Source organism: Rhamphochromis sp. 'chilingali' (assembly GCF_963969265.1).
Source record: "Rhamphochromis sp. 'chilingali' genome assembly, chromosome: 11".
In the NCBI taxonomy this organism is placed as follows: domain Eukaryota; kingdom Metazoa; phylum Chordata; class Actinopteri; order Cichliformes; family Cichlidae; genus Rhamphochromis; species Rhamphochromis sp. 'chilingali'.
Genome location: NC_137938.1, coordinates 37,319,335 through 37,332,636, shown reverse-complemented (window position 1 = coordinate 37,332,636; position 13,302 = coordinate 37,319,335). Strand labels below are relative to the sequence as shown.

At 41.1% G+C, this 13,302-nt stretch overlaps 1 protein-coding gene across 1 annotated transcript; it reads left to right on the top strand.

Moving 5' to 3' along the window:
* The first annotated feature begins 1,975 nt into the window (after positions 1–1,975).
* LOC308405292 (uncharacterized protein) lies at positions 1,976–11,633 on the top strand. Its single transcript, XM_080895816.1, has 5 exons — positions 1,976–2,087; positions 8,694–8,792; positions 8,895–9,004; positions 10,801–10,899; positions 11,412–11,633. The coding sequence occupies exons 1-4, from the start codon at positions 2,030–2,032 to the stop codon at positions 10,867–10,869; spliced, it is 336 nt and encodes a 111-aa protein (XP_080751942.1). The 5' UTR covers positions 1,976–2,029; the 3' UTR covers positions 10,870–10,899; positions 11,412–11,633.
* The last annotated feature ends 1,669 nt before the right edge of the window (positions 11,634–13,302 follow it).

Genomic DNA, 13,302 nt, shown 5'->3' with positions numbered 1-13,302 from the left:
CATTTTTATACATAGTTTCAAAATTAATTGGATAATTTCCCAACTTTAAGTTGTGGCGAGTTGCAGCCCCCTCATCGAATATATTTAAATAGAAATGAATGGAAAACATTCAAACAATTAGAAAAGCCTCCAAAAATATGAATGTGTTTGATATCTTCTACTGTCTTTCTAAATAGAAGAAACAAATTTAAATGAATGAACTTGACAACATGATGATGTCAACTCTAATGTTTGACTGTGGAAATGACTCAAAAAATTGATTATTTTGTGGCAACAATTTCCTGACGTCATACAAAATGTGTACATCAAAGTGTGGACAGTTTGCTGCTCTTACACACAGATGAGCCTCATGGCACTCAGGTGTACAGCTGTAGACAAAGCTCAGAGTGCAGAATGCCCCCAAACTCCAACTCACTCTCACTGTAACAGAAGCGCCTACGTCTTTAACGTCTGACCTCAAAGTGCTGCCAACTAGGTTCTGCCTGAAAGACTCACATGGTAAGAGGAAGAGGAGCTAACTGGAGCCAGATCTTTGCTCCTTTTAGCTCCTGATCACTTTGGACACCTCCTATTATCCCTATAAGCGCCTCATGTGGCATCAGGTGTGCCCAAAAACTCTTCCGATTTTTCTCTTTTAAGGATACCTGAAAAGAGAAAGTATAATTTTGGTGTTTTATTTTAAACAAATACTCCTGTTTGCATGGGAATAAGATGAGCTCATGTACTTACCCTGTGACAGAGGTGTGATTTATGGGGGAGTTTTCTTTGTTTTTGTCTACATGTACAGTACAGATACATTCATTTTTGTTATTAAAAACATTTTAAAAAGTGAACACAGTGAGTTTGCATGTCTGGTTCTGTAAAACTGAGATGTTGGAAAAACTCTGCTGATGACACACACTCTCTCTCTCTGCATGTCAGGATTTGCTTTGTACTAAATTAACTTTCAGTTTAAGTTTGTATCAAGACTTGTGCTCCAGATAAATCAGTGATGCAGTGAGATATGATAGAGGTGTCAAAGATAGATGCTTTGACGGCAGGAAGGTAATTTATCTTGGCTACATCAATGTTTCGTACCTGCAGGCCAAGCCTACCAACCAACCAACACAAAGCAGCAACAACTGCAGTTCCCCGAGTGGCCACTTGAGGCTGGCTCCAAAAGCCCAAATAGCATGGCTGCTATTTGCATTAATATGTCTGAGCTCCAATTTTAATCAGTGAAATTCTAGTATTTCATTGGTCTGTTACTTTGCACTTAGTGTCAGCTATCAAGTGTGTTTGCATTGCATGCATACAGTTTCTGGATGCAGCTTGCTAACTAAGTAAGCTAGCATTAGCTGGTTGCATCCTGCCAAATCACTAAAGCTGACATTTCAAAACCCAAGTCCACAAAACAATAGATGACATCAAGGTGGCTGCATTTTTTCTTTTATGCACAGTTTCTTGCTTCACTCAGTATGATGGGCTTTGTTTATACACAGCTTGTGACTGAAGGACTTAATCCACACTTTGTCCGATAGTAAGCAGGTAACCTGTGGATCTTTAAGCTGTACACTCTCATATTCCTGATGAGATTCAAGCGTAAACATGTGCAGGCGCATCTGAAAAGTTCCATTTGCATCAACAATGAGTAATTATGTTGCCTGGAAGATTTACAGTTTAAGAATGGCTCATATGCACTTGGTGCTGCCCCTCTGTGGGCTTCCTCACAGCCTTCCAATTAGAAGAAAGTGGGCTGAGTCCCTTAAATGGACAGGGGCTAAAACAAGCTGGTTACATACTGCTCTATGAGGACGTGTTTGTTTTTGTTTTAGATCCACTTTAATAAACCCCACAGTGTCCATCTGTGGAGAGACAAACCAGTGTGAATGCAGACTGAGTCTGACCCACCACGTCAGGACTCGTTACAAAATTCTCTCTGCTGGGAAGAATTTACTTTTCGGTGAGTGTGTTTGAGGACACACCTCCTCCCTCTGGCTGTCTCTCACGCTCTCTCTTTCTCTCAGAAAGTTTGTGTCTCTCGTCCAGAATGAACGTGTTGCTCTCCATCTCTCTCTGGCTCGCTCTGGTAGTGCCGTCCTGCCGTGGTAAGTGACCCGCGACCTTTGACCTAAACTAGTTCCAGTCTCTGTGTTGTAAATATCTTCAGTTTAAAGGAGGTTTTAAGAAAGCAGAGCACAGATAAACGAGCTAAAATGTAATATTCATGCAGGGAGTCGGCCCCAGCTTTAACTGCTGACAGGTGTGTTGCTTTATTTCAGGTACAGGTTATCATGCTGTAAAAAGCCTCCTGCAGCTCTTACATGTCCTTACCTGTCACTGTGTGCATTTGTGATGGTGTCAAAGATTAAAGACCAGCTCTTGGGTCAAAATAATCACATCAGCGTTTAGTTAATAATAAAGGAAAATCAGGTCATTTCAAAGATCCGCCCACTTTAGTTGATTTGATACATTCTTCAGATTAAGAGTAAAGTTGTGTCTCTGCCACCATGTTGTGGGTTATTTTCCAGGAAATGTAGTGATGACAGCTTTATCGCTGTACATAACCCTAACCACACCCCTCCGATATGACATCACCTCTCCTTACACTTTATTATTATCATTTTGTTGAAGACTTAAACATTCAAGTTAAAAAATTACATTTGAATTAAAAGTAACTTTATTTATGTAACTTTGTCTTATTATTAAAAATAAAATGATATGAATGTTGCAAAGGTGTTAAATAAGAGGGTGGATGAGTTTGGGGCTATGTGATGAAGCTCTTGTCAGACCTGTTTGCTTTCATGGTCGCGTCTTCGCCTGAGGAGTGAAGGTTGCTGAGTGTGTGGTCCCTCAGGCGTGTTGGGACTTTTACTGTGTTGCTCCTCGGGTTGATAGTCAGCACGTAACTCGTGTTTTTCAATAGGAAGTGTATTTCATGTCTGCAGCACACATTTTGTCCAACGCACCACATGTTGCCATGGCAAAGAAGCCATGAAGGAAGCGCTTTCTGATTGGTGGTGTCATCAGTAGAGTGTGTTAGGACCTTTTCTTCCACTACACTCATTTTGACAGTAGTTAGTCTGTTTTCGGATTATAATCAGACATGAGAAATTCACGTCATGGAACAAATCTTTATTTTCTCATGAAGTGGATTTTCAAACAAACAAACAAACAAATAAATAAATCTCAGCATAATTTTGTCTTCTTGTCATAAGTTAGATTTCTCCTGAGGGTCGTTATTAGCTGCATCATTAAACCGATCACTCCTCTAAAAGTCTCCAGTGGTTAGATGGTGAGGCCCAGAGAGCTGAAACTGCTGTAATTCTTCTTTTTGTTCTCTAAACAAGCGTCTGGTCCTTTGACCTGGCTCCTGTGGATAAAGCAGTGACTCAAAAAGCTCCACACTTAAACACACACGATGTGACAGCAGTCATAGAGCTAAAATGAGCCTTTCCTTTATTTTCCTTTCTAAATTATATTTCATGAATTCCAATCGTACGCATGGCTCAGCCCTGAATCCAGATGATTCTCTTCCACTTGCTTTGTCTCAGCTTCAGGGACTGACCTTGGGCCCAGAACCAGCAGCTCTAACAGTAATGACCCAGAGGAAAAAAATTATTTTAAATGTAGAAAGCGTAAAGTCACAGTGCCAGCAGACTATCTCAGACATCCTGCCTCCTAGCAAAGAATTTTTAGTTTCCCCCGGGGAACCAAAGCCATCTCAGGCCAGACAAGATCTGCAGTCTCTCCAGCGACTTCTGATTCTATACTGAAATCTTCTATGAGAAAATATTCAGGGCAAAAAGCACCCAGGAGGCTTCCTGATCTCAAATGACTGCTTGGGACTCAAAGAAGCTGCTTCTCCACGCCAACCTCCCTTTGCAGGTCCTCACCTCATCTCTAAGGGGTTTCCACTCAGGGGTAGTTGCAGTAATTTGAGAAGGTGGAATATCAGCTTGGGTGCACGTGGTGTGACTGTCAGTGGGTACTGCTGTTGACTTAACAACTTAAACAGACTGAACTGTCCCAATGATTAGCTGGAAAGTGGTACACTCCAAGCATGTTCTTTTAAATATGGTCATAGCTTCAGGATGAGCCTGACCTCTGCACAAGGGAAGCTCATGTTAGCCACTCATGTGTGACTTCATTTTTTCAGTCCCTCCCAAAGCTCATGAGGGTTCGTGCACACACTGATGTGCAAATGGAAAGTTGAACTCTATCTCTGCAGCAATCCGCCGCTCCGTCTCATACAGTACCCGGCTTCCTGTCAGTTGTGAAAACATCCATAGATATTTGAACTGCCCGTCAAACCTGTACGGAGAAATCTTCTGTATGTGCACTGAGCAAAATCTTTTAAAATATGTTTTCAATCTTTGTTTTAAATTAATTTCTTAGCACATTTTTTGATCTCTTAGATCAGCGGTCTCCAACCTTTCAAAATAAGACACACAACTACAACACGGGAAAAGGCCCAGGGAAACTGAGCTAACAATAAAAACCCTGAAAACCATAAATTTCTCTCGTGGCCCGGTACCAAATGACCCAGTTTAATAATATTACGAAGAAGCTGAACATTAAATTCAAGTATAGATATTTGAACACAAATATCAAATGAAACTGTCAGTTTAGAACTGTATGTGTTTCACTGCAAACCAGTGAAGGGATGCAAGAATAAGATAAATATGTGAGCACTGGCTAGTTTTAGTTAGCAGCCGGGCTGCTGGATTCTGCACCAATTAGAGACCAGTTGTGGAGGATGAGTCACAGGAACACTGACAGTAAGTTCCAGGTTTGATTTTTGCAATTTTTCGGAGGTGAAGGCAAAAAGACTGAATGAGTTTGAGATGTAAGATGCAAAATTCAGATGTAATTCTTCCTTTTTGTTCTTTAAATAAGCGTCTGTTACCAAAGATGATAACGGGGTTCTTAGCAGGTCTCCAAATGTTGATTCGGTTCATCTGGACGTCGCGATTTCAGTGGGAGAACCATCTGTCACTCATTCAAGTGACGTCCAGATGAACAGAATCAACTTTTGGAGATTTACTTACCTGGATAATTGAGGACGTTGTTACTGCCGAGGAGGGCGATGTACCGACGGACTTTGTTAGAGAAGCTGAAACTGAAGCTGGAACTGAGGTGGAGGACATTTGAATACATACAGTACAGTATCTACATCAGTGAGGCAGGAGAGGCCGTCGAGTATCATCTGCATAGCAGTGATTGTTGATGTTAGTCAATGGAGTGACTGGTAATTTGTTTTCTAACACTCCACTGTGGACTTTGTAGCGTTGGTTCACATTATAGACAACAGGCATGATGAGTGCCACCATGCTTTGGTGGACCATCTATAATCAGCACACTGCCACAGCAACACAGGCCTTTCTGGATCAGGAGCATACACTCACACACTCCAATGGTCAGTATTTAAACCTGATATATCTCCTATTAAACATGCCTGAGACTCACTGGGTTGATGCGATATGAGATTCAGCCACAGCCCATTACCATCACACACCTATAGGCTGCACTCATCCAGAAATGGAGAGCGATTCCTCGAAAGCAAACCATGCTGTCCACGTGCAGGAGGGTGACTGCCTGCAGTACATCTTGAGGAGGCCATACCTTGTTTTAAACATGTTATATCTCCACATATAAGTATCTGACTAGTATACTGTGTCTAAGACAAACAAGTAAAAGAAAAAAATTAGCTAAAACTTAAAACTAATGAATGGATCCAGGATATGATTAACTTAGCTTAGCCTTGAGGGTAAAGATGGGAAAAGCTTTATCTGGGTTTCATCTGAACCTTTTCGATGTCTCCATTAGTTTAGTGTTTTCAGATAATGAAGGGAGTTAGTCGGAGTGCATCCAACTGTAAGCAAGCTGCAGGTTGATTCATTTTTGCCCTCCAGTGAATTTTTTCAAGCTGAATTGTGAAACTTTGTCTCCTGGATGAGATCAGACAGAAAGTCTCTGCTTTCACAGTCTGTCAACGATACCATCAAAACACAAAGATCAAAATGTGTGCAACATGAGTCTTCATGTCCAGTAATACGAACAGATGAGACATTTCATGATCACGAACCAGCAAGCTGTCACAACCAGTGAATTAACAGTAACTTTAGTTGCTTATGACGTATAAACAAGAGCTGGAGTCTGGCGAACAGATCAAAGCATCAAATAGCACAGAAACAGTTACCAACACGTTTGCTTTGTTACATTTCATGGTGGTAATTCTGTAATCTCCCGCACAGCCTGCAGGGCACCGATGGGTCACGCAAACTCCAAACCCCCCCAGTGTGTCTGAGAAGATCAGGTCCACACTCTCCACCCGTTGCACCAACACCCTGCCACCTTAGCGTGTAGCTAACGCTAAGCCTTCATGTTTTTGTGACCCTAAGCAAGATTTGGTGAATAAACTAAAAGTGAGTCAAATAGACTGATGAGGAGCTGAACACTAGAAGTAATGCACGGACCAGTTTTATAATTTTGACTTTAAAACATGTGGACATGCAGATCTGCACTTCCACAACTGTGTTAAACACAGTTAGCAAGAGTTTCCCAAACTGCTGGGACCTGCGAGTTGGTGAGGACGGAGATGGGAGATATATCACCTGCTGACAGACCGACATATTCAACGATCTGCAAAGATTGTGGATGCAAGTAGACAAGAATCAGTCCTCCAGCTTCAAGTTTTTCAAGTTTTAGCCCCCCCGCCCCAAATACGTGACCTTTTTACATAAATAATTAAAAAGTTTAAGTATTTAAAGGCCAACCTCTCAGGATTCCTAAAAGAACATTAATGGAGTGAGCTTTGACTTCATTAAGCTGATGGTAAATGCTCTTTTGAGTTCCTGAGTTCACTCTGCGGGTCCCGACACGTCTCAGTCCATATGGTAACGCCCGTGGAGGAGGAGCGTTTGAGTCCTCGTTCTTATCTAAACATGCAAGTTCACCGAGGGAGGCGAGTCTCTGAGCCAAGCTGTCAGAATGAGTCGAAGCGCTCGTTCATCCAGCGTGCTGCGGCACATTTTCACAGCCTGATGAGGAAATGTCTGTTTTGAACACTTTCACTCTCAGAGTGTCTGCTGTTGCGCTCATGGTGTCAACTGAATTCATTAATTGTCCTACAATAAAAGTGTTTTTCTGTTTTTTCCTGGATAACATTTTGCACCAACTGTTGTTGATATTCAAAATATTACCATGAAAACTAGAAAGCAGGTTTTTTTTCTCAGATTTATTCATTCCAGAACTTTATAAACTACTATTTATTCTTGCAGTTCTTCAGTTTGTCATTTCAGTATCCGTCCATCCTTTGCTCTCTAACCATTTTATTTTCCAGCTTTCCTCCTGAATGTGTCAACCTTTGGTAAAACTTTGTTTGAAGGATAGTTTTACCCCAGTTTACTGGAGGGAAACTGTTTCCCTTAAAGCCATCTTCCAAACCTAAATAACTAGATGACGGTTCTTCCTAATACATCCTAGAATTTTATATCTTTTATAAAATATTATAAAAATAAATTCTGGACAAAATTGTCCTTCTTAGTTTAGAGACTAAATATAAATGGAAATGTCTCTGTAATTCCCATAAGGTTAAAGAAAAAGGCTGAATTGTAGTTCTTAATGTTTCGGTCTTGTATTATGAACACAGAGAAGTGAACATGAAGGGAATATAATATTTGCTTTGTTGATGATCATTTCTTTCATGATCAGGTCTTTAAAAATGTGCGTAACAGACGGTTAAACCAGAAGTGGCCGATTGTTCTGGTAAACGAGGTCTAAAAATACAACCACAGGAAGGTGATCACATTACCGCCAAGTCCCCCGAGTCTAACCCCGAGCGTGTAATCGGAGTGCAATCTCAGCTGCAAATCATTAACTCTCAAGTGATTTTTAGTCACCGTCTCGTTGGTATATGAGCAGGACTGTCGGTACTCACATCCACTTAAATGTAGATATTAGATAACAAAACAAAATGAGAGAGGGGATTTTGGTAAACCTCAGTTTTCTTCTTTTATACAGGAGTTTTGAAGTCCCCGCTCTCAGTCACTTAGATTTTCTTTTCATAATAAAATGAGGATGTGTGTCTGCAACAGAGAAAAGCTTCATCACGTCCAACACGCGATTACACCCTCAGCATCTCAAAGCAGGATAAATCCATGCTTCCTGCCACGCAGACGCAGAAGAGAAGAAACTAAGTATAACAAAAAGCGAGCAGTTTATTAGGCTGAATGCATGAATACAAAACAGGGCAGGGGCATAACCAAGCATGAAAACTAGAACAGAAACTAAACAAGCACATGCAAACTTTAGCGTGAAATAAGAGACTGAGGACTTAAATACACAGGAGAGAATGAGGGAAGTGGAAACACCTGGGAAACACAGCTGGCACCAATGAACATGACACCACACGGGAGCAAAACTAAAGACACTGAACGTGGAAACAAGAGACTTTCAAAATAAAACAGCAAGCATGGCGAGACATGAATTGGGACTCGTGTCATTGTCTGAAATACTGAGACCAGCCTGTCTGACACCAACAACCACAGTTTGAACTTCAGCAGCTCATCCGGACCACGCGTTTTATGCTAACATTTCACTTATTTGTATGCTACGTTTTATGCCATACATACATACACTGAAAAAAAAGACTCTTTCCCTTAAATCCATCTTTCAACACGTTGATGTTTCTTCTTTATTTACCTCCACAGGAAATACAGGAAGTCTTCAAGATGATAACTACACGCCAACACCAACACCTGAATACGATGACGACTATGACTACAATGCCACCTTTGACTACTACTACGGTAACAGCACAGGAGCCACACAGCATAGCGACTGTTAACAACAGAAGTAGCACTTTGCAGTACTGACAGCCCTATCTGTGCTTCCTGTGTCTGTGTTCTTAGTGACCATGGCTCATAACGCCACAAACAGCGCAGAGGACAATGAAGTCTCCGCTACCATGATCATCCCAAATGAGGTTCCCGAAAATAAAGTGTATAATCCCAGGAATACGGTGAGAAATTACATTTTTATTTGTTCCTTCCTTGGTGTTCACATGTTTTGGGAAAGGACAGAATCATAGTATTTCATTTAAATCAATGTTCACAATGAAACATAACCTGAAACGTACAATCACTGTGAGTCTCAGGCTTCAGAAACACTCAGTTTCACACAGATTTTTTTCAGATCCTCCTACTATGGAGAACCAGTCTCGTTATATGGTCATGTCAAGCACAGAAGCCACACTAAGAGTAGTTTAAATCTTTTGTTTATGAGAGGATGAACTGAGCTGCAAAAAAATAATACAATAATATTGTGAACAGTGAATCTGGCCAAGAATAAAAAGATGGAAATTGGAACAATATCTACTTTTTAAATCAGGAGTGGGACCTCCAGGCCTCGAGGGCCGGTGTCCTGCAGGTTTTAAATGTGTCCTTGATCCATCACAGCCGATGCAGAGGGCTATATGACCTCCTCAACATGTGCTGAAGTTATCCAGAGGCCTTGTAATGAACTAATCATGCGATTCAGGTGTGTTGACCCAGGGTGAGATCTAAAACCTGCAGGACACCGGCCCTCGAGGCCTGGAGTTGGACACGCCTGTTTTAAACAGCTGGTTCTATCTGTCCTCTCTGTCCAATGTTCACATTTTGGACAGAGAGGACAGATGGTTTGAAAGAGGAGTGAAAGAAGCATCTATGTCCACTGTGAGCGACCATCTTTGAACAGAGGCGGGGGTTTACGACACCAACTCTCTGCCATCTATAATCCAGTTTTGAGATCCCTCCCCAGACGCCTTAACGCCCACTCACATCCTGGGCCATCTGACCTCAGGAAATCACATGATAGGGTGGAGCCAGGTTTCACAATGAGCTCACCCGAAACCCTGGCTGATTGTGACCCACATCCATTTTCACACCTCGGCTCATGTGATTAGGTAGAGGATCATCAGGGGGTCCTTTGTCCCTCTTTGGGGGTAAACTTCCACTGGGTTTATATCTGGGACTCTCCACCATTTGACCTTAGAACTGAAGAAGCTTCTCGGATGAGAGGTGAAACGTCTTCAAGCAACTTAAAGAAGTCCAGACGCTTTTCTTTCCAAGCTCCTTTGACTATCTGCCTGCAATTCTCTTCACGCTTCACCACGAGGGGTCAGCAATGAGTCTTTTTAAACACTGTTTTTATTTCTCTGTATAAACTGCAGACAAATGTTGCTCAGCTGGCTGTTGGTCGGAGGACAAGTTTAAAGTTTTAAAAGATTGTTTTTTACAGTTAATATTTTAAATACACGCACTTTACAGTCGATACAGTCGTTGCAGAAAAGGCTGAATTCATTACATTAAGTGCTTTTAAATCTAAACTAAGAATCCTTGAGGCCAAGTCAATAACATGCAACTGTTTCAATTAGACTGACTGTCATTTTAACTGAATTTTTAAATTTTTGTTTGATTTTTATTTTATCATTTTATTTTCCATTTATTTTTGCATGTGTGTTGTTGCTGCCTGTGTTTAATTGAGTAATTTCTATAACTGTGAGACACAGAAACAAAAGAGGTTTTTGATCTCAATGGGATCTTCCTGGTTAAATAAAAGTTTAAAAAAAAAGTAAGTAAGTAAAATTTATTTATATAGCGCTTTTCACGAATTTCACAAAAGTGCTTCACAATACAGAGAATGAAAAAAGAATGAAAATACAACAAATAACAAAAGAATAAATATTTTAAAAATGTGTCTGTGTCACAAACTTCAAATATAAATATGTGTGACCTCTGTGTGACCTCTGTGTGACCTCTGTGTGACCTCTCTCAGGTCTCGAGGACTGGTCAGCCGATTCTGGTCCTCACACTAGGATTGGCCGTCCTTCTTCTTTGGAACTGATTGCCGGAGGAAAGAACCACCTGCCACCAGGTGAGAACAGAGACTCATCACGATGATAGCAGAACACAGCAGATAGACACCGAGATAAAAATGTCACATAAAAAGCAGAAAATATTAACTGGTTTTTAACTGACTCAATATTTCATCTTTTTAATGTATTACTCAATATTATTTTCTTATATTAATTATGTTTTCTTGTTTAGTTTATTATTGGTTCGGTATTCATCTAGGAGTTTGATGGTTTTGATACCAAAACAAACTTCCTGTAAAACTGCTGTGAGCAGTCTTTCCTTTCAGCATCCTGCATCTCCCTCTGCCCTTTTAAATAACCTTTAGTGGTTTGAATATGTGGATGCATGGTAATAAAAAGAGCCAGAAGTTACAACAATCCTCTAAAGTTACATGAAATTGTGGGAAATTGTGGTAGCATGTAAGAAACCTGTGGGCCACCTGGCCCTGTGGGCTGTACACGCGACTCCACAGGTTGAATGGTTTTTCTCTTTAAGGTCAAACATAATGAACATGTTCTGTTTGCATTCCAGACCGCTGAGGGCACACAGGACCAGACAGCGGGACACTTCCTGATGGTCATTAGTGTCATCGATGACCTCACTAATGATCGATCATCAACTACCTGCCCGCGGCACTTCCTGTTTGTTTATATGGATTCTTGCAGCAGGTTTTGTTTTTTATCTGAGCATCTCTGCAGTTTTGTATTATTTGGATGTTTAAGTTCTGCTTGTGTAATAAAATATTTGTATTTGTCTTTGTCTGAGGTTAATGATCAAACAGCAGAGGCAGTGTAAAATTACTAAGAGAAAAAAATCAGAACGTGAAGGTTTAGAAGATGTTAGTGAGAGCTGCTGGGATGTAAGGTTGGAGACAGTGGCACCAACACAAAGACGAAGCAGGATGGATAAAGAAGGAGGAGGAAACCAGCCCAGTGAAGGAACAATGGGCTGGAGGGGTAAGTTCCCTAATCATAATTATGCAAATTCTCATGACCATTGATCAACAACCACTGACCAATGGCCATGAGTACCATTGACCTCCCAGCCCATTGTTCCCTCAGTGGGCTGGTTTCAGTCAATATGCAAATATCCTGTTTATAAGATTGAGACCTGCAGTCAGCTGAGACTGAAGACGTCACCTGGATGATGATGACGAAACGTTTCTCCCACAAAATGCTGATGAACAGATGAACCAGATGAACAGAATCAACTTTTGGAGATTTACTTACCTGGATGATTGAGATGCATCAAGACGAATCACATTGTGGTCTGTGAGGTGCAGCAGTGCCCCCTTTTGGCTGTAAACGGGAACTACAGTCCACTCAGAGAAGCTTTGCCATGATGAGAGTCGAATAGCTGCTTCACCTGCAGCTCAAAGGTTTGCACTTTTATTTCTCTGCACGGCAGAACATCCAGTGATGCTCCAAACAGCTTCTTCAGGGATTATTGCAGACGTTAAGTTGAGAGAAGCTCACAAACTCAACATCTGTCCAAAATGAGAACAGGTTCAACTGGAACACTGCCTACAACACACATCCACCTGTATTCATGCAGTTGGTTTGGTTGATTCTTTGTTGTTTTTGGTAAATATGCAGATGTTTTATTGATATTCAGAAATGCTCATTTAAATATTTTTGGGTCCAAAATCTTTTTCTTTATAAATGTTGCACTGCCTGTTTTCCACATTTAAACAGAATTCCTGTCACGGCGAGTGAGAAGAGCCGCGTGGAAAAGGTAAAGGAGGATCCAAACGCAGGCAGCCGTGAAGGTGATTTATTGAACACGAAGTATAGATAGGCAAACGGCAAAACGGAGAAATAAAACTATACTGGGACAACTAAACTACTGAGCATGAACAAGAACACCAACCTGGACATAAAGGAAGGAAGACGATGGTACATGACGATGACGGCAGGAAACACACAAATGAAACGTGGTGGGTGGACAGACAGACCAGCAACTACAACGACAGAGAAACACAGGGAGATCACACACAGCTGGGAGTAATCAACAAAACGAGACAAGTTGCAAAACAGAACACACTCACATGAGACGCAGACCTTCACAATAAAACAGGAAACAAGAGATCACTACACGAGGACGCAGACAGGACACAGAACTAAACTCACACAAAACCTGCGAACAAAAACCCTAAACCAGAATCACAGTAATATAATACATCACAAATAATCAAAACACCAGACAACCCCAAAACACTCCAACATGCAAAATAAACCAAAACATAAGGAACTCAAAATACTGGGTTGAAACTGACCCAGAACCGTAACGATTCCAGGTGTGACTATGCTCTATGGAGCAAGTTTAATGTGTTTATTTTTATGTTATTGAAGTAAATGAAGCAGCGTCGGTAACAGTGAAACAGGCTGTCACTGACTCTGCTCTTCGTGTAAGTGTCACACAC

Excerpts from the sequence above, each read along its gene's own strand:
- LOC308405292 (XM_080895816.1), top strand. The coding sequence starts at position 2,030 with ATGAACGTGTTGCTCTCCATCTCTCTCTGGCTCGCTCTGGTAGTGCCG. Across the intron at positions 8,793-8,894 it reads CACCTTTGACTACTACTACG|TGACCATGGCTCATAACGCC; the intron begins GTAACAGCACAG and ends CTGTGTTCTTAG. Across the intron at positions 9,005-10,800 it reads TGTATAATCCCAGGAATACG|GTCTCGAGGACTGGTCAGCC; the intron begins GTGAGAAATTAC and ends GACCTCTCTCAG.